This window comes from Pseudophryne corroboree, chromosome 11 (assembly GCF_028390025.1).
Source record: "Pseudophryne corroboree isolate aPseCor3 chromosome 11, aPseCor3.hap2, whole genome shotgun sequence".
Classification (NCBI taxonomy): Eukaryota; Metazoa; Chordata; class Amphibia; order Anura; family Myobatrachidae; genus Pseudophryne; species Pseudophryne corroboree.
Window position 1 is genome coordinate 210725922 of NC_086454.1, and position 26465 is coordinate 210752386.

The 26465-nt window shown below is 44.2% G+C and overlaps 1 protein-coding gene across 3 annotated transcripts in view; it reads left to right on the forward strand.

Moving 5' to 3' along the window:
- The window catches only part of LOC134969342 (capping protein, Arp2/3 and myosin-I linker protein 2-like), a 549992-nt gene that overhangs the window by 328022 nt on the left and 195505 nt on the right, over positions 1–26465 (forward strand). For all 3 annotated transcript variants that reach the window (XR_010189452.1, XM_063945253.1, XM_063945254.1), the window contains one exon: positions 4432–4535. Coding sequence is in view for 2 of the 3 variants with exons in the window: in XM_063945253.1 (XP_063801323.1) it covers positions 4432–4535 (104 nt within the window). In the remaining variant the exon portion in view is untranslated. The remainder of the gene's footprint in view (positions 1–4431; positions 4536–26465) is intronic.

Genomic DNA, 26465 nt, shown 5'->3' on the forward strand with positions numbered 1-26465 from the left:
CAAGCATACACTCTTAGCCAGATACCTATTCATTTCACCACATCACAATCAAGTCAGTGCCAGCTCAGACTATGAAGGGCTTGGCGATGAACCGCTGCGTGCGAATGGGTCGGAATGACACCCTAAGTTCCTGGATGCCAAATCACCGTACTTAGTATCTCTGTACAGTATTTTCTATTAGAGTACGAAATCGCACAAACAGCTTGTAACGTACAGCGGTAAGTTTAATCTTTCTAAGTATAATGGAGATATAAAAGCTCCCTAAGTTCCTGGATGCCAAATTACTGTGCTTAGCATTTCTGTACAGTATTTTCTATCTAGCCAGAAACCCGGCATCCCATGCAAGCTGGGCGGACAACTGGAGGGGACCTGACACATGGTTGCCTGCCGTTTCCATTTGCAGTGTCACATAAACTAGTGGTTGGTCTGACCCAAAAGCCAAGAGTCTCCTGTTTTGTATGGTACTAGTCCTGAGTCTCTGGGACACCCAGAACCAGATATATCAGTACACAAAGTTGACCCATTTTCCCATAGACTATAATGGCCCCGTTAATTCAGACCCACCATTGGTTCCGACGCTTGCCATGAGCATTGTGAGGGTCACAGAAACTTGGAGTTGGTATCCCCCAGTAGCTAATTGTCTCCCCCTTCCATACCAGCCTAATTCTGAGCCGATTGGATCCTCAGAACCAGAGATATTAAGCTTTAAGCCCATTTTAATTGCATTTAATTTAATAGCTCACATAAACCGAACGTCAATGGACCATTGCTTTAACAAGTTTGTTTGTGTCTGTGCACACTACTTTTATTATTTTATTGGTTTCTTTTTTTTGGGTCCCGACAGACAATATTTTTCACAGCTTCTCTGAACTCCGCTGGTTAATCCCCACCTCCACCTCACCCTTCCCCCTCCCCTTTGTGCTGTTAGGGGACTTGGACGCTCATATAGCAACACACGGTATTTTCCATAGCCGTCTCCTACCCCCATCCCCCATCATTGTGTTATGCCGGAAATTACACAATGAAGCCCAGAAGGATCAGTGAGATCCATGCAGGGCTTCATTGTGTACAGTGTAGAAATTCTTAAAACAGTTAAATGTGAAAAAAAGTTGCATGGGGACCCCCCTCCTAAGCATAACCAGCTTCGGGCTCTTTGAGCCAGCCCTGGTTGTTTAAATTCCGGGTAAAAATTGAACAGGGGATCTCCATTTTTAGTCACCCAGCACTTGGCTCTGCGTCCAGTCCTGGTTCCAAAAATATGGGGACAAAAGACGTAGGGGTCCTCCATATGTTTAAAACCAGCACCAGGCTCCACTAGCCGAGAAGAAAATGCCACAGCCTGGGGACACTTTTATACTGGACCCTGCGGCCATGGCATTACCCCCCCAACTAGTCACCCCTGGCCGGGGTTCCATGGAGGAATGGGGACCCCTTAAATCAAAGGGTTTTCACCTCTCCAGGCACCCAAGGGCCAGGGGTAAAGCCTGAGGCTGCCCCCCCCCATCCCTGATAGCCTTTGTTTGTGTAAAATAAAGAATATTGTTTTTTGTCATAGAACTACAAGTTCCAGCAAGCCTCCCCTGCAAGCTGGTACTTGGAGAACCATAAGTACCAGCTTGCGGGATAAATAATAGGCCCGCTGGTACCTGTAGTTCTACAACAACAAAAATACCCAAGTAAAAACAGCACACACACCTTGAAAGTATAACTTTATTCAACCAAACACACTTACACACTCATACATACCTACCTTCATCCCACGCTGAGAATCACGTCCACTTGTCCAGTAGAATCCATGGGGTACCTGTAAGGAATTAAATTATACTTAAGGACCATCCGGTGAAGCTCGGTCCTCTTCAGTTCTGTAGTAATTCAAAGGGTAGGTTATAAGATTTGAAAAAAAAAAAAAATCCCGCTCCACGCAACTAAAGGGGATCCATGTGGACACATATAACCCTTTTTCCCGAATGCCAGGACCCCCGTGACTCCTGTCACTGGAGATCCCTGCAGCCAATCAGGGAGTGCACGTCATGGCTCTCTCCTGCTTTGCTGTGCGCTACTAGCCTATCAATCAGGCGGTGCGCAGTGGCTACAATGGATGATAGCAGTCCTCCATTCTAGACTATGATGGGAACTTTGCGGTGGCTAACCACGAGGTTAATTTGGGTCATTCTTGTGGGTGACCCTAATTAACTTTGCGGTTAGCCGCAGACCGCAAAGTTCCCATCATAGGCTAGGATGAAGGAGCGCAATCCTTCATTCTAGCCGCTTCACTACTCCTGATTGACAGGCTAGTAGCGCACAGCCAAGCATGAGAGCGCCATGATGTGCACTCCCTGATTGGCTGCAGGGATCTCCAGTGACAGGAGTCACGGGGGTCCCGGCATTTAAGGAAAGAGGTTCCATGTGTAAACATGGAACTCCTTCAGTGGCGTGGATCGGGATTTTGGTTTGTTTTTTTGACAAGGCCGCGGATTACTTCTGGATCGAAGAGGAACGATCATCACTGGATTATAGGGGAGTATATTGGAGTTTTGGATTTACAGGTAAATGTTTGGATTCTACCAGGAGAAGGGGACGTGATTGGGTGGCATGGGATGTAGGTAAGCATGTATGAGTGTGTAACTGTGTTCTAATAAAATTGTACTGTCACTGTGTGTGTGTCTTGTTTTTATTTGACTCTTTCTTTTGTTGTAGAACAACAGGTACCAGCGGGCCCGTTATTTCCCTGCATGCTGGTACTTGTGGTTCTCCAATTACCAGCAAGAGAGGAGGCTTGCTGGGGCTTGTAGTTCTAAAACAAAAGACAGTATTCTTTTTTTACACACAAAAAGGCTATCAGCCCCCGATCCACAGCCCAGGGATGGGGGACGACAGCCTCGGGCTTCACCCCTGGCCCTTGGGTGCCTGGAGGGGGGAACCCTTGATTTAAGAGGTCCCCACTGCCCCAGGGTACCCCAACCAGAGGTGACTAGTTGGGGGGGGGGGGTAATGCCACGGCCGCAGGGAACTACATCAATGTGTCCCCCGGCTATGGCATTATCTTCTCGGCTAGTGAAGCCCGGTGCTGGTTTTAGAAATATGGGGGACCCAGACGTCTTTTGTCTCCCGTATTTTTAGAACCAGGGATAACCCAAGAGCCTGGTGTTGGTTGTCTAAGTATGGGGCGACCCCGGTCATTTTTTCCCCATTATTTAAACTACCAGGACCGACTCAAGGAGCCCGAGGCTGGTTATGCTAAGGGGACCCCACGAAATTTTTTTTTTTAAATTTTTAACTATTTCTGACCCTTTTCCACAGAGAAGAATGCACGGTTCTCACTGATCCGTGCATGACTATCTGAACACGCCAGCAAAAAGCAGGTCTATTTGAAAGCTCCTATTTTTTTCTGAATTCTATGCTTTCCCAGCAGTGTTTGGCTATTGTCGGTAGTGATTGAGAATACAAAGTCTTAGTAAATTACAGAGTTGTATAAAGTACAACACAGATTCTCTAATGCTGACTAGCTACAGTACTGTGTTGCTCGAACAGTTAGTTGCATCAGAATATACTAATTTATATTTACTGGTACTGTATGTCTACCGGTGCTCATTACCGCTGTGTATTTTAGATAGCGGAATGAGTCGCTCCTGCAGATTTACTCTGATTTGTGTGAAACCTGTGTGCGCCCTTCCATTGAATGTGTTACAAAGAAAAAAATAAATAAAGTGAATGTCGGGGGAAAAAATATATAGATTGGCACTTTGGGAATTGAACCCGGGACTCTCAGTATGGGAGGCGGGTGCCTTCACTGCTTGCTCACCCACGTCACTGCATGGAAGTTACACAAGTTCATGTGTAAAAGTAATGCAAGTAGCGATTCCTTTCCATTGGTGTTTGTTTATGTTGTTAGGGGACTCAGACACTCACATAGCAAAACATGGTATTTAGTGCACTGAACATACTTTAAAGTCAATGAGCTACATTATTCCTTTCACACATTAGTTGCATCTGCATACACAAGTGTTTTAACATGTTCATTTGCGTCTGAATAAACTTTTTTTTTTTACTCTCTCCGTCTGACCATTGGTCACCATCTGTGTGTACACTATGCAGTACAGGACTGTATATTTACATTACAGTCATAGCTGGCCATTTGCCAGAGCTTGTACTGTAGATCAATCCACCACTATTCGAACTAAAGTACTGGATTAGTGGAGCATTAGCCACCCAGTGGTGGAGATGTGTGTTACATGCTCGTGCCTCAACGCGCCTGTCTGTGATTAAACTCGGCAACCTAAGCTATTGCCTAGGCATGACTAAACCTCCGTCCGCAGTAACAGCCAAGATAACGGAGGACCCATCTGTGATTAGGTTTCTTAGCTATGGATGAGTGACAAAATGGCTTGGAGTATTTTTTTTTTACAAATATATATTTTTCTTTTACCACAGGTACAGACGTCTGAAAAATCTGAGATAAATGAAAATAATTTGTACACTAAGGTGGATGAAGGAATAGATGAGTTTTTCTCCAAGAAGCTTATTCTAAATTATCAGTAAGTACAATTCTTTCTCATTCAATGTATTGATTAATGCATTTTGTAGTCTGTATGCTTATAATGTGCTTTTGAGAGTAATAAGTCTTCATCACTTTTAAATAAAATAGTAAATCATGGTGTAAAAGGGCCTTCATTGTTTATATGACTCAAGGTGCATTTTCACCTACTGTAGGTTAACTGCTGTCTCCCTTGTAAATGCTGATTTACTTACAGGACTAAAAGCAATACCTTAATACACTCAATACACTTAAATTCGAGCCGCTGCAGCCGCTGTATGTAATCCTTAACCTACGTACTTTTTTTTAAAATAAATTTCTTTATTAGACAGCCATAATGTCACAACATACGTTACTAGGTATTACCGTACAAGAGAATTCTGCAATGTCACATAAACAAGTTCAAGAATGTACAGAATATAAAAATTTAAAGGCTGTACTGTTTTTTTTTTTTATAGGAGAAGAAAAAAATAGAAATATTTCACATCAAATAATGCAAATACAGCTGTCTAGGACGAGTAGCGGTAGGGGTCGCGGTCCACCTAGGTGTACCACTTTCCCCAATATCAGATAACTGTCAGAAAATGAATCAATTTTCACAGCTGTTAAAAGGAAGAAGAGATAGAGAAGAAAAAGGGATAGATATAGAAATGAAAGTAAGAGAAGTAGAGCAGAGGTACTATTGATAAGTGGTGTATGTTGCCGGGGACAGGGGGGGGGGGGAGGGGGTTGGGAGTGGGGACTGATAAAGTCCATATTCCGGATAAGGAGAGTAAGTCATGGTCGTGGAGTGAGTAATGTGGTATGCATTACCCTAATGTGGGTGATCGAAGCATAATCTGGGTCTCCCAATGAAAACTATCGTCCAGTCTACAGGAGGTCAAGTGATAATTCCCACTATTCGACTAGTCCAGTACCATGTTGTGTCTCGGAATACCTTCCAGATACAGTCGCGTCTGTCTAGCGGCAAACTCTCTATATAGGTCCCCCATTTCTTATGGAAAAGCATCACTCCATTTTCAATTTGAAAAGTGGCCATTCGCCTCTCACAGAATAGTACGTCTAATAAGGCAGATTCCCATTCCCCCACCGATGGAGCAGTTTTATATATCCAATGTCGCAGTATCATCTGTTTCGCCACCGTGACCATCACAGTCAGCAGAGGGATCACAGGGGCCAGGTCAAACCGCAACAGCCAGGGCGAAAAGTCTGCGAACAGCAACGGGCCCACCTCTTCAGGCAGAGGTAATTTAAGTAAACGGGATAAATACTGGAGTATCTTACGCCAGAACCGTTTAATTTTCCCACATAACCAAAGATTGTGAACCAGGGACGCTCCACTTACTCCACATTTAGGGCAATTGCTCGACTCACCGGGGCGGAAGTGTTGTCTTTGAGAAGGGGCTATATACATTCTGTTCACAATCCTTAAATGTATTTCTTGTAGTGCAGCGGATTTTAGAGCCTTTAGGACTAGCTCAGTGTTTGCAGAAACCCCGCCCATCGCGGGTGCCTCCGGGAGCTCCCGCTGCCATGAAGCAGAGAGAGGGGACCAAGAGGGGGCTGATATCTCAATCAGGTCACTATAAAGGTAACGAATTTTGAATGGATTATGTCGGCAAAACGTGAGAGTGTCGAGTATTGTTCGAGTAGGGGCCTTTTTGCCTAAGGGGTCATCTAGGGAGTTAATATAATGGCGCGCTTGGAGGTACATAAAGAAATTAGAATGGGGCAAAGAAAATCTGTCACGTAGTTGCGTGAAGGAGAACATCTGTCCACCAGGGTCAAATACATCTCTGATAGAATATATTCCCTTACATTTCCATGTGTAGAAATGGCGATTATCTAATGAGGAGGGGAAATTAGGGTTGCCCCATAAAGGTATGTATGGTGACTCAAAAGGGTTAGTACGGAATAGTTTATGAGTGGAGGTCCAGGCCTTATAGGTATCCCAAAATAAAATATTAGTCCTAAATTCCTGGGGTAATTTAGACAATGGTGTGTGGAGCAAAGCTGCAGGGGAGTAAGGGAAAAATAGCGCCTCCTCCAATTCCAGGTTCGTAAATAGATCTGACCGGAGCAGCCAGTCTGAGGCGAATTTAAATAGTGCTGATCTAGCAAACATCATCACATTGGGCATACTCAGACCGCCTTTTCGTTTATTAATATAAGTTCGGGTCTTGGGCATGCGAGGTCTAGCATTTTTCCAGATAAATTTTGAAAATATTTGTGTGCAAAGCAGGGAGTCTTGTTTATTGATCGTAACGGGGAGCATCTGGAGCAAATAAGCCAGTTTCGGGAATATAACAGTCTTTATTACTACTATCCTGCCTAGTAGAGACAGTGTGAGGTCTTTCCAGGTTTCTAAACGTGCTTTAATTTGTTGAATGATGGGTGTATAGTTGAATAAATATAGCCGGGAGAGTTCTGAGGGAATATAAATACCTAAGTATTTTAGTTTAGTAGGGGTCAGCGTGAATAGGGAAGTGAAGTCATTATAGAGAAGGGGGCCCTTTATGTTAGTCAGAGGGAGTAATTCAGATTTATGGGTATTTATGCGATAACCAGCAAAGGCGCTGAAACAATGTATAGTGTCAAAAATAGCTGGTATCGAAGTACGGGGATTGGAGACAAATAGGACCATATCATCCGCGAATAATCCAAGTTTAACCTCCCTTTTCCCTACCAAGATCCCCGAAAAGGCCGGTAATCGTCTCAGTGCTATAGCTAGCGGTTCCAAAGCTGCCGCAAAAAGCAGAGGGGATAAGGGGCATCCCTGTCTAGTCCCCCTATGAATCATTAAGGGTTGTGATAGATATCTATTAGTGAAAATTTGCGTGGATGCATTATGGTATATAGCGTGTATAACGGCAACGAATCGGTCAGGAAAACTGAAACGTCGGAGTGTCTCAAACAAGTTGTCCCACGTCACCAGATCAAATGCTTTTTTGGCGTCTAATGACAGTAGGAAAGCGGGATCACTCATCCCCTCCGTCTCCAGTGATTGTAGTACCGTCAGAACTTTACGAATATTGGTCACCGAGTGTCTACCGGAAATAAAACCGGTTTGATCTTCATGGATTATTTCAGGCAGGATAAATTTCAGTCGATCCGCCAACAGTTTAGTGAATAATTTGTAGTCTACATTAAGTAAGGAGATAGGGCGGTAAGAGGATGGGAGGAGCGGGTCTTTACCTGGCTTGGGTATAACTCGGATCAGGGCCGAGTTAAAATAGTGTGGGATAGTAAGGTTGGAGAAAATGGAATTAAAATAGGCTGTTAGAGAATCCACTATTTTAGGGGAGAGTAACTTAAAGAATTCCCCAGATAAACCATCAGGGCCCGGGGTCTTCAGTGGTTTTAGGGCTTTAATAGCCTCTGTCACTTCAATGGCTGTAACAGGAGCCATAAGGGAATCTGACTGATCCGGGGAGATCTGAGGTAACTGTAATGTGTCCCAGAAGGAGTTTTTAGTAGGCTGGTCGATATTGCCATGTGAGTAGAGTTCACTATAAAAAGAGTGAAAAATATCAGTGATTTGTTTCCCTTCGGATTGTATCTCTGAGGTTGAGTCCCTTAGAGCTGTTACATGTTGGGGTACCTTATCGGATTTAAGAAGATTGGAAAGCATTCGGCTAGGTTTATCCCCGTATTGAAAATATTTATACTTTCCTGCAATAAGGAATCTATTGTCCATTTGTGTCAGAGTATGATCAAACTGAGTCTTGGCGTCTCTATATTTCTGTTTGTTAGCTAATGTGGGTGAGGATTTAAAGGTTTGAAATGAGGAAGTTAGTATAGATTGTGACTCCCTATATGTAGCGTCTTGGTCCCGTCTGTGTTTCGTCATGTATGCAATTATATCTCCTCGTAAGACAGCCTTAGCCGTCTGCCAAAACAGAGCAGGGTCAGACGTGTGATCAGAGTTAAGAACGTAAGAGTCCCAGGAAGTTATCAACATATTTTTGAAGTCTGGAGAAGCCGCCATTTTTGCAGGGAACCTCCAATGTGAATTATTACCCAAAGTGAGTTTACCTTGTAGTACAATCGATATAGGGGCATGGTCTGAAATGGTTATGGGGTTAATGGTTGCCTCAATGACCCTGGGGGACAGATCGGTGGAAACAAGAAAATAATCAATACGCGAAAAGGAATTGTGAGTGGAAGAGTAATAAGTATACTCCAATTCCACAGGGTTATGAAGACGCCATACATCAATCAGTCCCAGCTGTGCAGACATGTAATCCAGATTAATCCCGGGAAGTCGGGTCCTCTGAGACGAGGCACCCTTCTTGTCCAAGATCAAAGAGGACACCATATTCATATCTCCCCCAACAATAAGAGAGGTATGCGAATATGGGCGTAGAATATTCGTTATTTCTAGATAAAATGATTTATCATAGACAGCCGGGGCATAGACATTACACAAGGTAATTCTGGTGCCCTCCAAGGTGATATCTAATACAATGTATCTACCCAGAGGGTCGATGATCTGATGATGAATATCAAACACCACCCCCTTACGGATAAGGATCGCTACCCCCCTCGCTTTTGAAGAGAAGGAGGAAGAAGCTACAACTTCTTGTCTAAGCATGGTAAGTTTAGCATGTTCATCAGGGGTCAGGTGTGTCTCCTGGAGCATGGAGACATCTGCTTTTATCTTATTTAAGTAGGTAAGGATACGTCTCCTTTTTATAGGAGAATTAACGCCCCTAACATTCCACGAAATTATATTAAGTTGCGACATCTACACCATCGGTGGGGGAATACAGAAGGACAGTACCTGATCCTGCGACGAGAGACCACCCTACATAAACAATCCAGAGTGTCATAAGCATGGACAATCCCCATCCCAATCGGCTAGGCATCTTCAGGCAAGAGGGAAGAAAGAAGAAGATAGAAAAAATCAGAAAGGTGAAAGAAAAGTAGAGACAAAGGTTAAGACAAAAACAATAACAATATATAGTAGCGTCCACACCAGCATACATCAGTATAAACTTCCAGCATGGACCCGCTGCTATGTATTAACAAAGAGAAATATCAACATAACCAACAGGCAATACCAAAATAATAAACTTCAAAAGAAACATCACAATGATCCTTAAATCAAAAATAATGGGGTGACCTCTAAATTAACATGTTAAGAGTTAAATCAAATCCACCCCGCAATAGAAGGGAAACATTAACTATATCAACCAGCATAAGGATATGAGTCAGGTCTTAATACAGGTCTTAATCATTATCATCTGCTCTACTCGGAGAAGATGGGTGTGAGGCCGAGGACGACCGCGTGGATCTTCCGAGTTCCGTGACGAAGTCCTTAGCCGAGTCCACAGAAGTAAAATCTTTCGGACCTTGTGGAGTAAATATGCGTAGCCTCGCAGGGTAAAGAAGAGCAAATCGGATGCCACTTTTCACCAGTTGAGAGCATATTGGAGACATTTCCCGTCTGGTTCTAGAGACTTCTGCGGAGTAATCCTGGAAGAGAAACAGCCGTTGGCCATCCCATTGAAGTGGGCCTTTGCTCCGTGCCGCGGACCACAGCAGCTCTTTGTGTCTGAAGTTGAGGCATTTAAAGATAACCGGGCGGGATCTAGATTGGTTAGAGTCACGTGGTGGACCCAGTCTATGAGCTCGTTCAATTTCCATCGAAGAGAGTTCTTCAGGGATACCCAGAAGTTCTGGTAGGTCGGAGAGGAGAAATTTTAGAAGATCAGGTCCTTTCAGTGATTCCTTAAGGCCCACAATTCTCAGGTTGTTACGTATCGAACGATTTTCCAGGTCGTCCATCTTCATCATCATATGTTGCCGCGAAAATGTCAAAGAGACGACCTGTTCTTTGAGATCCTCAATTTCTTTGAAGTTAACTCCAATCCTATTCTCATTCACTGAGATTCTACGAGTCATAGACCCAAGTTCTGATTTCAGGTCTGATACTGCGGTCATAAATTTGTCCGCCTGTGCTTGTAATAAAGGTTCCACGGTTTCCTTGATTGCTTTCACGATTTCTGAATAGTAAGGGGGAGCGGGGGGAGCTTTTGGGGCCATGGTAGGTGATGATCCAACTTCGATGTCTAGGTTGACAGGATTAGAGGGCAGTGGTGGCGAGTTGGGGCTTGGTTCCCCGCGTTTACTTCCACTTCTGTATCTTTGAGGTTTTGGTGCAGAAGGACTTAAGAATTTGTCCATAATAATGAGTGCAGGTTCATGAGGATCGGGTATATGCGAAGGTATGCCGTTGGTTATGGAAGCATGAAGAATTTTACATCATAGCTGCGGGTGGTGTGAACTCACATATCGTCATGAGATGTGTCGCCTCAGGGGGAACCGAGAGCGGGTGCGGTCCACCAGGTTGTCAGTAGAATGTAATCGTGTTAACCAGGTATAAATTTGATGTCGCCGGCTTATGTGGGAGATCAAGCAGCCAAATTGAGAGAGCGTGGTGAATATTATCAGCAATGTAATTTTCAATTACAACGGCAATCCGGCCAGCGGCATCACCGTGCGAGCACGCCAACTGACGATTGATTAGTAAGTATTGAGATAACCGCACTCAGCTCCCACACACGCGGCGACAGGGAGAGGGGGTAGGAGTTGTAATTCACTTTGTGGCAACGGACCGGAGAAACAGCACAGGTGTTGAGGATCAGTAGTGGTGGTAGTGGAGGTATCCCATCCCACTATAGTGTGGTGTAAAGGACATCCAGTATGAAGTGAAGATGTACTTAGCATGAAGGATGAAGGGGAGCAAGGCTTGGTAGGGCTGTTATGTTTCTGCACTTTATATAATGCAAGTGGCCCAGAGTGTCAGGCAATCCCCTTCAGGCCTTTCTCTTAGGTGTGGTGCTTATACTTATAGGCCCCCTCAGTTCCAAGTCCTCCCTATACCTCTTCCTCCTTCAGCTCCAGCAGTCATAGATTGCGGATTTCGGATTTCAGGGGGGAGAGGAGTGCACGGAGGCTGCAGCCGCCTCACAGGGAACACACGTCTGGCAGGCGCCGCAGCACCGGAAGCGCGGTCCCGCGACTCCCTCCGTCCACGACCGCCGGGTCTCAGAAGCCGCTTCACGGGTCACCAGACTCGGCTCAAGGGAAGCCCAGAGGGTCAGCCAGCAGGCGGGAAGGCACGGCCACGAAGTCCGGCAATCTCGGGTGGCTCCGGCGCTCACTCTCCTCATGGAGCCTCCCGGCGGGGCACACACAAAAATCCAGTCCGCGGCTCCGGCACCCGGTGTAGGCCGCAACCCGCAAAGACCACAAAAATGGTCTCCCGGCTCCGCAACCAAGCACCCAGGTAACCAGGGCCACAGGGGGGACTGTAGGGGTGTGATGGGGGTAATAAAGCTTGTGGCAGGTATTATTTATAATGAAAATAGCAGGAGCTCCAGATTCCTGCTTCCAACTGCCTCTCCAGTCAGGCCACTCCCCCCACCTACGTACTTTTTTACACAATTAGCGTACAAATGTCTGTACCGTGTACGCACTTTGCGTATACACGCCGTGACGGACGTACAATGTACACTCAGTGCATACACACACACACTGACACACTGAGAGCACAATGCAGCTACACGTGTGTCTGAAATACACTTTAAACCTTAGCAGGAAGGAGACATGACACCAATTGTATTTAAGATGTTGGGATCCGACCCACCAACATATAATTGCTGAAAGGGGGTTACAACAGATATACAATCACAATAACAGAAAAGAGGCTACAATCAATGGTACATACGTTTGGTTTCGCCAATGCCACACGGTCCGGAGCTCAGTCAATCTAGCAAGATGACCTTCAGAGAGAGATGAATGACGGGCTCGGCAGCTTGGCTTTTATACAGTTGGTCAAAACACAATACAATAGAAACTGTAACCTCTTCATCTATAGGACAAAGGGCTGGTCATTTACAGTACAGGAGGGGTCATAGGTTGGTTTGAATAGGTGGGCGATGTCTGGTCCAGGTGTGCTTGCAGTTGGTCTCCACTGGGTTCCTGCTGAATATCAGAGTACAGTAAACACAGTATAATATTAATATCCTGTTCCTGCGCATAATTATGCGCAAGAGTGTGCTATCTTCTGCAAACTGCTACCGGAATGTTGCCCTTAAAATACCCTACAGTTGGATACCAAACACCACCTCATAACCTAATGCTGTCCCCTCATATCCTGTAAAGGTGAATCCCTTTGTTGTTGTACCTTTTAAACAAGTATAACTTGCTGGTGTGGTGCGTGTGGGCTATGTGTACATTGTGCACTTTGTGGATTAAATATGAGCTATGTCTTTGTGGCTTTATATGCGAATACAAATGCTACCATAATTACTCATATCACGCGCTAATACGCATGACCGCATGAGCGGTTATACGCAATTTGTGAATATGCACACGCACAGCAGAACAAGTACGCGCACGGAGGCCATCTGTGTGGAGTTTGTACGTGATGTGTGTACTGTAATGTTTTTTTACTTCGACAGTCCACCCTTTGGCAGTCATCGATAACTGCCACTCTTAACTAATAAACTAAAAATATTACCAATACAATATACACAAAGCTTGGATGATCGGGGGGAGAGTTGTGGGTGGGAAATGTATACCCTAGTGGGATAGTAAAAGCATGTATGTATGACTCAATGTCTGAGGGGCATGTATTATTGTGCCGTATATGTTCTAAGTAAGCTTCAAGGTATTGCAAAGTATACATTAAATCCTTCTTATCCCATATTAAGGGTCTGTACTTGGGCAAACAAACACTACCGAGCTCCTTTCGGGCAAGGGCTTTTGACTCTCACCTCTTCGGCTTCTAATACCAACAAATGGGGAGCACATTTAGTTGATGATACATGGAGGGGGGCCATATGTGTATGTTACTATATGTGTATAACACCTGTCGACTATTTGTGCCATTAACTGAGGGTTGCAGAGATGAAGATAAAACACATATATAACAATACATTCACATAAGCATTGGGTAGGGTTGACATCTTTTCCGGTTGGATGTTTCTGGGTAAAAAGGGGGAGACAGAGAAAAATGGTGAAAGAAAAAGGCCATGAAATTCATTTGCAATCCTTATCATAACACTGTTTCTACTGATGGGTCATAAACCAAATCTGCTGCTGTGACAACGCCCTCGCTCTTTAGACTTCTCAAATTTGTGCCATGCTTGCACCGCTTTAGAATACGAACACATCTGAATATCAGACCAATAATTATGAGGACTCCCAGGACACAAAGGAGAAACTTTCCCACACTCATAATAACATTCTGTGCCCACTCTCCTAAACCTGAGAACCATTTGTGTCGGTTCAACCATGAGACCCAGCCAGTCAGTTCATTACCCACAACCATCAAGGTAAGGTTGTGCTTCCTCCTGAACTCCCACTTCAACTGCAAGATCTTATCCATCTTTTGATCGATGAACTCTGTGGGGTCATCAGTGCTATTTTTAATATACGTACAGCACTTCACACCATATTGAGTTGCCAGGGTAACACAATACCCACCTGTCACAGCCATAACGTAATTTAGGACCATCCTGTGGTGGACCAGCTCCTTCTTATAGGCTTGTAACTCCCTATACTGTATACCTGAAGGTGTCATCTTACATCTCAGTGATATTATCTATCAAGTTCGCTAGCGCATGGATTTACCTATAATTTATAGTTCCTCTGGCAGTACGGGTGATATCTAATGCGAGCAGGAACTGAATCCCGGTGGATTTGTGGATCAAATCAGAGGCTGCGTGCTCTGCCCTATCTATGAGGTGTCTCTTTATTATGTGTTCATAGTGGGTATGAGTATGAGGAGTCTGAGCATTGCGGTGAACGTCTTTCATTTTTTGTGGGTTATGGTCATGACCTCTCGTAGTACTCTCCCAATATAACACAACCCTTCAGAGCTCAGAGTAAGCCACTTGTACGCTTTCCTCCCACATATGAAATAGGCATCATCTGGGAGAACATAGGGGACAAAATGTAACAATACCGTATTGCAAATCTTCCATGTAAAGAATCCAATCCCTAGTTCTCTCATTTGTTCAGTACAAGTATCGGGCTGGATGACATGGGCACAGTACCCCTGCGATACCTTTCCAACCCACGTGGTTTTGCTTCCACGTATATACCGGTAACAAAAATACTTACACTGTTGGCTATCTTGCATACAAGTTCAGAGTCGATAGGTATCCTATCAGCTCTGTGTGAAAAGGTAATTGTCTGGTTATTCGACATCACTTCCCAATTTCCTGGTTTTCGGAAATTGGAAATATTAAAGCACAACAGTGACCTATCTACATGATACTGGTGGAGCTTCAAGCTAGGAGGCCTAGATATATTGAATTTCTTGTCCACTGGTCTCCCACCCCGTAATTTGAGTACCTCATCTATTGCTAAAGGGTATGGTACTAATCCTGACTTACTCTGTCCTTGAGGTACCTGTGAGCACACCCAACATTCTGTCTGGTTTAAGACCTTACCCACTAATGAGTGGTAATCACTCAATGGAAGTAGGTCCATGTCGGCATTAATGTTGGACTGACATCTTTTGATGCACTCATCTTCAACTATGTTCTCACAATTTCTACAAATACAATATTCATCAGACAATAACTCCTCACAGTGCCTCCGAGCTCCATGACTACCAGAGCGCTTACTGATACCAGCCTTTACAAGAGTGATGTGCTGCTCCTTAGATCCTACAAATCCGTACTTGCCATCAGAACCCATTCCAGATCCTTGATCGACTTCTCTATGACCCTCACCAAAACAAATTGTCCTGAGCAAAACAGAATTACCAGAAAAACCCGAAACGCAGTCTCTTGAGGTAGATCCATTTCGTTAGGGAAAAAGAAGGGAAATAATAAGGGGGAGAGAGAGAAAAGAGCAGTGGGAGGTGAAAAAAGAGAAATGGTACGACAACCGTCTTTGATCTTGTTGTTCTCCGTGCTCAGGTGCCGTTTCAACAGTCCAGCCTCTCAGCTTTCCCGAAACAAACACTCTAGTGATACGAGGTTCTCTTTCACCTTGCTCTTTGTCATGAGTTTTCTCCAGGTTAGCGACCTCCTTGCAGTGGGATGAGTGGACCCAAGTCTCTCTTTCAGCGACCTTTAGTGCTGTCGTGCTGGTTAACAAGACTTGATACAGTCCTTCTGTCTATGTCCTTCCTGTCTATGAGGAAACCTGAGCGTAAAAAAATTCGAATCATCACATAATCCCCAGGCTCAATTGCATGACAATTACTGTTCGGTAGGTCAGGAATCACCAGCTTTAGATTTCTTTGTTGATTTCACAACTGCCAGCTCATCCTAACCAAGTATTTCACAGTTATTTCGTTATTGCATTTCAAATCATCCTGGGGGTCTATCATTACATGGTGTTTGTCGACCAAAAAGGATTTCAAAGGGTGATAAGTTAAGCGGTGACCTGGGAGTGGTTCTGATGCTGTACAACACTAGTGGCAAAGCTTCTGGCCACAGCAATCCAGTTTAAGCCATCACTTTGCTCAGCTTATTCTTAATAGTGCTGTTCATTCTCTTCACCTTCGCACTCGCCTGTGGCTGGTACGGAGTATGCAACTTGCTATTAATTCCCATCAGTTTGCACATGACCTGAAAGACTTCACCTGTAAAATTTCTACCCCTATCACTTTCAATCACTCTAGGGATACCATATCTGCACACAAATTCCTGCACGATTTTCTTTGCAGTGAACACAGCAGTATTTGTGGCAGCGGGGAATGCTTCTACCCAGTTGGAAAACACATCAGTACATACTAACACATATTTCAAATTCCTACAGGGTGGTAACTGTATGAAGTCGATTTGTATTACCTGAAAAGGTCCGTCTGTAGGAGGGATATGGGATGGCTCCGTTGGTATTGCCTTACCATTATTCTTCCTCAAGCAAGTAAGACATGTCATTGCTTTCTTACCTGCATGAGAAGAGAATCCTGGTGCACTCCAGTAGGCTCTTACCAGCTTGCACATATCCTCCTTGCACAGATGAGTCAGACCATGTGCCGCCTCAGCTAGACTTGGAAGATATGCTCTGGCAGCCAATGGCTTATCGTGTCCATCTGTGCAAAGTCCTGAGTACTCCTGACCATATCCCTTCGCCTTCCAGACCACCTTTTCCTGTAGGGAACACAAATTTTGAATTTTAATTTAATTATTTAATGTTATCAGTTGTGTGAAGTAAAAACTTGTGTGGATGAGAGAACAGAGGGAAAATAAAAATGTCAGGTTTGCCATTCACCAACAGGCCGTCACACCATCATGCATATCAGTGTCTGTATACAATCTCCCATCACCAGTGAGAATGTCAGTATTATATTAAACCATAAAGCTATACCTTTAAACGCACCTTTACCATAGAGCTGCTGCGGTCGCTAGCTCACTCTACGTAATTCGTACGCTATTTGCGCACAGAGTCCTGTATCGTGTACGTACTTAGCATACAAATGACGCGCTGTGAGTACAAAGTACACGCAGCACGTATGCACACAATTTAATATACTTTAAACCGTATTAGTAATGCAATGCAATGATATGTTTATACTTTAAACCTTATGCAGCTAAGCACTGCAATGATGTTACACCTTAAACCTTATGCAGCGCTGAAGGTACAAAGTACCCGCAGCGCGTACACACCTTATCAATACACTCTAAATCCTTATACAGTTAGATCATGTAATATGCTTTAAACCCTAGCAGGGAAATGAGGACACAACACCGATTTGTAGTTAACCGCTGGGCTCTAACACCACAGTGAATTATTTGAAAGGGGATAACAGTACAAATCATACAATACAAGGCTAACAAGATAAATCTATAACAGAATAATGGCTACAGTCAATGTACATATGTGTGAATAATCGCGTGTGCTTCCCGGTACCGGTCCTCCGCTAATCAGGTTGAAAGCGTTAAGAGTCTGTGACCGACCAGGCAACAACAGGATTTTTATACACTACATCCAAAAGCAATACAATGGACACTGTAATCCCTTTGTCTATTGGTCACAGGGATGCATCTTTACACTACAAGAGAGGTCATAGGTTGATTTGAAAAGGTGGGCGATGTTTTTCTCAACTGTTCTTGTGGGTGGTCTTCTCTGGATACCCCCCGCATACATAATATACAGTAAATACAGTTTATCTCTATATTCTACTTCTACACATAACTATACGCAGGAACATGCGATCTTCCTCTAACCAACACCGGAATGTTACCCTTAAAATACCCTATAGCTGGATACCAGACATCACCTTATAACCTTAGTCTGACCATTCCTATCATGCAAAGGCGAATTCTTTAGTCCTGGAATCATTTAAACTGTTGATACTTGCTGATGTGGTGTGGGGAGGCTATGTGTACAATGTGCACTATTTGGATTAAATATGTAATGTTTTGATAACCCTCCATGCGCTCACAAACGTCACCGTAAATACCCACACCACGCGCAGGACCGCGGGAGCGACCATACGCAAATTGCAGATATGTGCACGCACGGCGGAACAAGTGCACGCGCAGCGGGCATGTGTGTGTGGTTAGTACGTGATGTGTGTACTGGAATATTTTTCGACTTTGACAGTCCACCCTTTGGCAGTCAACAACTGCCACTATCTAAACACTAAACAGAAAAATATACAATACAATATCTACAGATGGGTGGATAGTCGGGAAAGAGGGGTAGGTAGGAAATGTATGACCTAGTGGAATAGTAAAAAGCATGTATGTATGAATCCGTGTCTGATGGGCATGTATCATCGTGCCGTATATGTTCTAGGTAAGCTTTGAGGTATTGCAATACTCCTAATAACATTTTGAGCCCACTCTCCTAAACCTGAGAACCAATTGCGTGGGTTCAACCATGAGACCCAGCCGGTCAGTTCATTACTCACAGCAGTCAGGGTAAGGTTATGTCTCCTTCGGAACTCCCACTTCAACTGCAAGATATCGTCCATCTTTTGATCGATGATCTCCGTGGGGTCGTCAGTGCTGTTTGTAATATACGTGCAGCACTTCATACCATATTGAGTTGCCAACGTGACACAGTACCCACCCGTCACGGCTGTAATATAATTCAGGACCATCCTGTGCTGGATCAATTCCGTCTTGTAAGCTTGCAACTCCCTTCCTGTATACCTGAAGGTGTCATCATACATCTCAGTGATATTGTCCATCAAGTTCGCTAGCGCATGGATATACTTATAATTTATAATTCCTCTGGCAGTACGGGTGACGTCTAATGCGAGAAGGAATTTAATCCCGGTGGATTCGTCTATCAAATCAGAGGCTATGTGCTCTGTTCTTTGCATGAGGTGTCTCTTAACGATGTGTTCATAGTGAGTATAAGTATAAGAAGCCTGAGCACTGCGGTGAACATCTTTCATCTTATCATGGGTTATGGTCATGACCTCTGGCAACACTCTCCCGACGTAACACAATCTCTCTGAGTTTGGGGCAAGCCACTTATACGCCTTCCTCCCACATATGAAATAGGCATCATCGGGGAGAACATAGGGGACAGAATATGACATTACCATATTACAAACTTTCCAAGTGAAAAAACCAATCCCTAGTTCTCTCATCTGCTCAATACAAGTATCAGGCTGGATGATATGAGCACAGTATCCTGGGGATACTTCTCCAACCTACATGGTCTTGCTTCCTCAAGTATACCTATACCGGAAATACTTTCCACTGTTGACTATCTGGCGTACAAGTTCAGAGTCTATGGGTATCTTATCAGCTCTGTGTGAAAAGGCCATGGTTTGGTTATTCCATGTCACCTCCCAATTTCCCGGCTTTTGGTAATTGGAAATATTGAAACATAATATGGATCTATCCACATGATACTGGTGGAGCTTCAGATTAGGGGGCCTAGAAATATTGAATTTCTTGTCCACCGGTCTTCCCACCCCGTAATTCGAGTACCTCATCTATTGCTAAAGGGTACGATACTAATCCTGACTTGCTCTGACCTTGAGGTACTTGTGAACACACCCAGCATTCTGTCTGGTTTAAGACCTTACCCACTAGTGAGTGGTAATCACTCAATGGATGACGGTCCATATTGATATTAAGGCTGGACTGACATCTCTGGATGCACCCATCCTCAACTATGTTCTCACAATTTTTACAAATGCAATTTTCCTCAGCCAATAACCCTTCACAGTGCCTCCAAGATCCCTGACTACCAGATCGTTTTCTGATACTCACCTTTGCTCGAGTGATGTGTTGCTCTTGGGATTCTACAAATCCATCCTCGCCATCAGAACCCATTCCAGATCCTTTCTCGACCTCTCTGGGACCCTCACCGAAACAGACTGTCCTTGTCAACAACAGGATTAACAGGAAAACCCGTAACATAGTCTCTTGTGGTAGGTCCATCTTGTTAAGGGAAGAGAAAGGAAGCAAGGAGGGGGGGAAAGAGGAGGAAAGAAAAAGGGTAATAAAAAGAAAAAAAAACAGGTGCGATAACCGCCTCTGGTCTTGTTGATCTCCACGCTCAGGTGCCGTCTCAACAGTACTGACACAAAAAATGTGTGGGACTCAAACAAATACAGGCGCTATAATATTAGCGTAATTTATACTTCACAATACGTTCCTTAGATACATTCCATTCTACTGGATCGACAGAATTCTGATCTTCTTCAACAAGGCCTTCTTTACACTCGTATAGATGTTACCATGAAAAGAAAGGATTGTATAGATGTGTAATAAAGTTTTTAACAGTACATAAGTTTCTCTTGTTGCTAAACCCTTTTGAGCAGTGAAGAGGGTGATTATTTCACCGAAGAGGCGTACCCCAACTCACTTTTCCAAAGAAAAGGTAAAACTCATAAAGGTATCTTTTATCCACCACTGTGTTAGACAAACTCACTCTCATGGTGAACCCTTTTAACCAGGAAAGATGAGCATACCTCACTCACAATAAAGGGAGGCTGCCTCAAACGTATCAAGGTTTCTTTCATTGATGGCTCCTTATTCCTTTTAACCCAATGTTTGTTCCACTCGTATGGGTTTCACCGTGGAAGAAAAATATGTATATATATGTGTAATATCGTTTTAAAATACGTGTCACTCTTCTTAATTACTAGGACATTCACACATACATCAATTATATCTCCTTCACTGGGAAAGCGTACCCTGACTCACATTTCACATGAACGGTATAAACCTATAAAGGTATCTTTTGTCCTCCACTATATCCAAACAAACAATCTAATGAACTCTTTCTAGCAAAAAAGCATATGCGTACCTCACTTACAAAGAAGGAGGCGGGTTCAAACATATAGCGGTTTATTTTCAGGAGTTTCTCTATTTCCTTCAATCAGGGTGCTTTTTTCCTCTCGTGTAAGTATCACCATGGAAAAAAAAAAAAATATATATATATATATATATATATATGTGTAGTACTGTTTCTTTTTAATTACACCTTATTATCTCTCATTGCTATATACATTCGTACATGAGGGGATAATAATCACTCTCCAGAAGGGGTGTACCTTGACTCACTCTTTATATAGAGGGGAAACACCCGTAAAGGTATCTTTTTTGATCCACCACTGTGTTTAAACAATCTCCATCTAGTAGTGAGCCCACTTTGCCAAAAGAGAGATAGGTATACCTCACTCACACAAGACAATGCTGATAAAAGCACATAAAGGTTTATTTTTATATTTGGTGGATGAAAGCCAGGCGTACCCTACTCACAGAAGAGATAGTTATGTGCAAGCTCATCTGGGTTTCTTTAGGAGACTGACTGGGGTAAAAAGAAGAAAGTTCCTGTCTCCGTATATGATGTCTCCACCGTGATGGCAGGTTGCTCAGAAAAAATATATTTTCCAATCACAATGGATCCACATGAAAAAGACGATTTTTATTGTTAAAAAAATACCCCACACAGTAGGGGAGATATTTACAGCTGACAGAAACAATTCTTTAAAAACAGAGTCCAAAAAGAGATTATAGCAGCAAGACTCAAAAACATAAAAAAAAAAAAAAAAAATGCAGTAAAATTCATATACACAGAAAAAAATTGCTTAAAAGAGTACTTAGTTCATACCTATGTAGTATATTCAAATAGATCCACACTCTCAGCTGGTCGACATGTTTCGGCCTGTAGTAGGCCTTTACATGTCTCCTAAAAAAAAACAGATGAGCTTGCACATAACTAACTCTTCTGTGAGTAGGGTACGCCTGGCTTTCATCCACCAAATATAAAAATAAACCTTTATGTGCTTTTATCAGCATTGTCTTGTGTGAGTGAGGTATACCTATCTCTCTTTTGGCAAAGTGGGCTCACTACTAGATGGAGATTGTTTAAACACAGTGGTGGATCAAAAAAGATACCTTTACGGGTGTTTCCCCTCTATATAAAGAGTGAGTCAAGGTACACCCCTTCTGGAGAGTGATTATTATCCCCTCATGTACGAATGTATATAGCAATGAGAGATAATAAGGTGTAATTAAAAAGAAACAGTACTACACATATATATATATTTTTTTCCATGGTGATACTTACACGAGAGGAAAAAAGCACCCTGATTGAAGGAAATAGAGAAACTCCTGAAAATAAACCGCTATATGTTTGAACCCGCCTCCTTCTTTGTAAGTGAGGTACGCATATGCTTTTTTGCTAGAAAGAGTTCATCAGATTGTTTGGTTGGATATAGTGGAGGACAAAAGATACCGTTCATGTGAAATGTGAGTCAGGGTACGCTTTCCCAGTGAAGGAGATATAATTGATGTATGTGTTAATGTCCTAGTAATTAAGAAGAGTGACACGTATTTTAAAACGATATTACACATATATATACATATTTTTCTTCCACGGTGAAACCCATACGAGAGGAAAAAACATTGGGTTAAAAGGAATAAGGAACCCTCAGTGAAAGAAACCTTGATACGTTTGAGGCAGCCTCCCTTTATTGTGAGTGAGGTATGTGTTATGAACCACAGGTAGTGGTTCATTCCTATTTTATGTTTATAGTTCTCTTGCAGGCCAGGATTTCCCTTTGTTCTGGTTTAGAAGATTCTTGTTTGCTGCCGGTGGTGAGTCTGTGTAATTGCAGCCTGTTTCCATGTGTTTGGCCTCACCTGTCTGCTAATTACATCTTGTCAGTTTGGAGTCGTGCAACAGGACAGCTGCACGACATACTTAATTAGGGCTCTCTGTTATATTCTGGCTTAGTGCAATACACAGATGCCGGTGATAGTTCTTGAGTTCTGAGCTAGTTCCTGCCAGTTCCTGAGCTCCTGTCTAGCAGTGTCTGTCTAGCTGCTTCCAGTGTCGGTTCCAGTGTCTGATCCCGTGTCCTGCTGTGAAGCGTTCGTGTCCAGAAGTCCTGTGGCTTTGTCTGTGCCTGTGTCTGGCTTCTTGGTGTCCACTGGTCTGTCGTTCGGGATTATGCCTGTCCTCCGGTTCTGAGAGCCTGTGTCGGCTACATTGGGGGTTCCTGTCCATTTGCCAGTGTTTGTACCGGTTCCGTGAGTAGCGGCTTTGCCGCGTCCGTCGGCCTAGGCCGCTGTTTTCTTTTCTTTTATTTGTTACTGGTGTTTTGCAGAGGGTTCTGTATATGCTGTCACCGCCGGTACACAACAGTATTGTGTCGGCGTGTGGACAGCATCTCCTTTGTTGTTCTTTTCCTTTGGCGGCGTGCCGCACATATACTTAGTTTTAGGGTTGTTAGTAGCCCCTAGCCTTCTGTTTGCTTTAGTTAGAGGTCCCCTTGTTATTATCCTGTCTCGGTTCACACCTTGTCTCACTCTAAGACCTGGGGGCATCAGAGTTGGGCAGACCTTATCCGCCCTTCAAACGCTGCTGCCGTGGGCCCAAGAAACCATAGTCACGCAGGTGTGAACTGACCACACAGGTAAAACAATGGAGGTAGGCTGCTAGGGGCTATTTCCATACCAAACCTTATTTCAGCGTCACGTTCTGGTGCTCTGGACTCACTACGTAACATCTCCTTTGTTCTGAGCACCAGGAACCTAACATTATCACCGGCCCTACAACAAAAAAGAAACAAAGCTAAATAGTAGTTTTTTCTTTTTTGGTCCAGTGTCTTGTCTGGAATCCAGTCCTGTCTTAGAATTCAGTGTGCAGAATCCAGTCCGGTGTTTAGGATCCAGTCCTGTCTAGAATTCAGTGTGCAGAATCCAGTCCGGTGTGCATAATCCAGTCCGGTATGCAGAATGCAGTCTTGTCTTGTCTAGTTTAAAAAAAATAAAATAAAAAAAGCCCAGTCCTGTCTTGTTTTGTCTAGTCTAGTTTAGTCTTGTCTTGTTTTGTCCAGTTTCAAATCCTCCTATGCCAACTATGCAAGCCCTGCAGGCATCTCTCTCAGCCCTGAACTCTGCTTTCAGTGCTTTGAAACCTGAGCGACTGGAAGTTTTGCAGCAATCCTTAAAGCAACTGCAAAACCTTCTGACTAAAATTTTGCTTATCTTGCCAGAAGTCATTGAGAGTTCATCTACCTCTAAAGAGACTCTTGCTCACAATATGGTGACAAGAGAATCCTCAGGTTCAGTTGGAGAGAAAAAGTTTAAAAGTTTTCTGCGGCCCAGGCTCTCAGAAGAGGAGCGTCTGCATCACAGAAACTTAGATTTATGCCTCTATTGTGGGGGTTTAGGCCACTATCTGCAGACCTGTGAGTTGCACAAGCCAAAGTGTGGTGACAAGTCCTGCCCTCTGGCCAAGTTGAGTCAGGATACAAGACCTACTCCTGTGTCTACTGTGGCAGAGGTACTTGTCACACAACCCACACTAAAAAGCACTCTGTCCTATAATTGGGGTCCTTGGGCTAGGGAGCCCCATTATAGATTCAGGAACCAAAGGAGAATGTTTCTCTCCTCTCTTGATTTTCATGTTGAAGCAGAGTTGCAAACCCCTGGAGTGGTGCCCGATGCCCGGGGTCCTGGAGTGGTGCCCGATGCCCGGGGTCCTGGAGTGATGCCCGGGGTCCTGGAGTGGTGCCCGATGCCCAGGGTCCTGGAGTGGTGCCCGATGCCCAGGATCCTGGAGTGGTACCCGATGCTCAGAGTCCTGGAGCGGTACCCGATGCCCAGAGTCCTGGAGCGATACCCGATGCTCTGGGTCATAGAGGGACATCGAATATTATAGCTCAGGTGTCAATACCAGAAGGGGTCTCAGAAGCTGTTACCCCAGGTAGGGACTTGAAAAGCGCAACTCCAGAGAAGGTGTCTAAAACCATAGTTCTAGAAGGGAACTCGAGAAGCAAAACCCCAGAAGGGATCTTTGAAGTAATATCCCCAAGTGGGGTCTTGAGAGACACAGCCCCAGAGAAGGGTCTAGAAGTCGCTTCCCCAGGTAAGGACTCAAAAGGCATAGTGTTAGTGGAGGTTCTGAAGGTTATAGCTTCAGCAAAAGTCCCGGAAGTCATAGTCTCGGTAGAAGTTTCGATAATTATCGACCCAGAGAGGGAGGCTGACGGCCCGGTCCCAGAGAGGGAGGCTGACGGCACGGTCCCAGAGAGGGAGGCTGACGGCCCGATCCCAGTTAAAGAATCTGAGGTGCTGCCCTCATCGGGGTTCCCGAAGGCCACTGCCCTAGCAGTGTTCCTGAAGGCCACTGCCCCAGAGGGGGTTCCGAGGGCCACTGCCCCAGCTGGGGTTCCTTGGGCCACTGCTCCGGCTGGGGTTCCGAGGGCCACTGCCCCGGGTGGGGTTCAGAAAGTCACTACCCCGGGTGGGGTTCCGAGGGCCACTGCCCCAGGTGGGGTTCCGAGGGCCACTGCCCCAGGTGGGGTTCAGAAAGTCTCAGCCTTGAGTAAGGTCAGTAGGGACCAGGTCCTAGCAAAGCACTCTAGTCAGTCAGATGGGAAGGAAGCAGATCCTGACTCTGTTGATATCTCAACATCTATAATCTTTGAGGGGGACTTAGTCCAATTTCTGGCGCTTTACAAACACTATTACATCATTATGTTGTCAAAACCATTTCTGGGCATCACTTCAGAGGACCTTGTGCTCTATCTGATATATTCCTTTTAGAGAGGAGCCTTTTGAGTGGGCATCCAATTTAATGAAAACTGAAAATCCCATTCTTCAGGATCCCCCGGCATTCAGTTATGCAGTTATTAAGAGATATGGTTCCAAAGAAATTGGTTCAGGTTCCTCTAGGTCACTCGTCTTATCTGCTGAGAGTCCACCAAATACTGTAAACTCGGCACAAGAGTCTCAGCCCGTTGTTTTCACTGCAGGATGTGCTTTTCTGTCTTCTTCTAATAGTAGTACTTTGCCTGAAAGTTCAGCTCCCAAGGTTAAGAAACCAATCTCTGATTTGAACCCAGCCTTGCTGGGAGGTACCATCAGTTCAGACAATGTTTGTGGAATCACCTTGGTCAGACCTCAATAACTTTGTAAAAATAAGAAGAAAATAAATAAATAATTATTGACTCTTGCCTTGTTATAAAAAAAAAAAAGATTTTTGTTTGTCTTGTGTCCAGTGGCCACCGTCAAGGGGGAGGGGGGGTACTGTTATGAGCCACGGCTGTGGGTCATTCCTGTTTTGCATTTTGGTTATGTATTTTATGTTATACTTCTGTTTCTGTTCCCCGTGGTTGTCATGGGGTGTTCGGAGCCCACCCTTAAGGAGAGGCTACTGTTATGAACCACAGGTAGTGGTTCATTCCTATTTTATGTTTATAGTTCTCTTGCAGGCCAGGATTTCCCTTTGTTCTGGTTTAGAAGATTCTTGTTTGCTGCTGCAGTGGTGAGTCTGTGCAATTGCAGCCTGTTTCCATGTGTTTGGCCTCACCTGTCTGCTAATTGCATCTTGTCAGTTTGGAGTCGTGCAACAGGGCAGCTGCACAACATAATTAATTAGGGCTCTCTGTTATATTCTGGCTCAGTGCAGTACACAGACGCCGGTGATAGTTCTTGAGTTCTGAGCTAGTTCCTGCCAGTTCCTGATC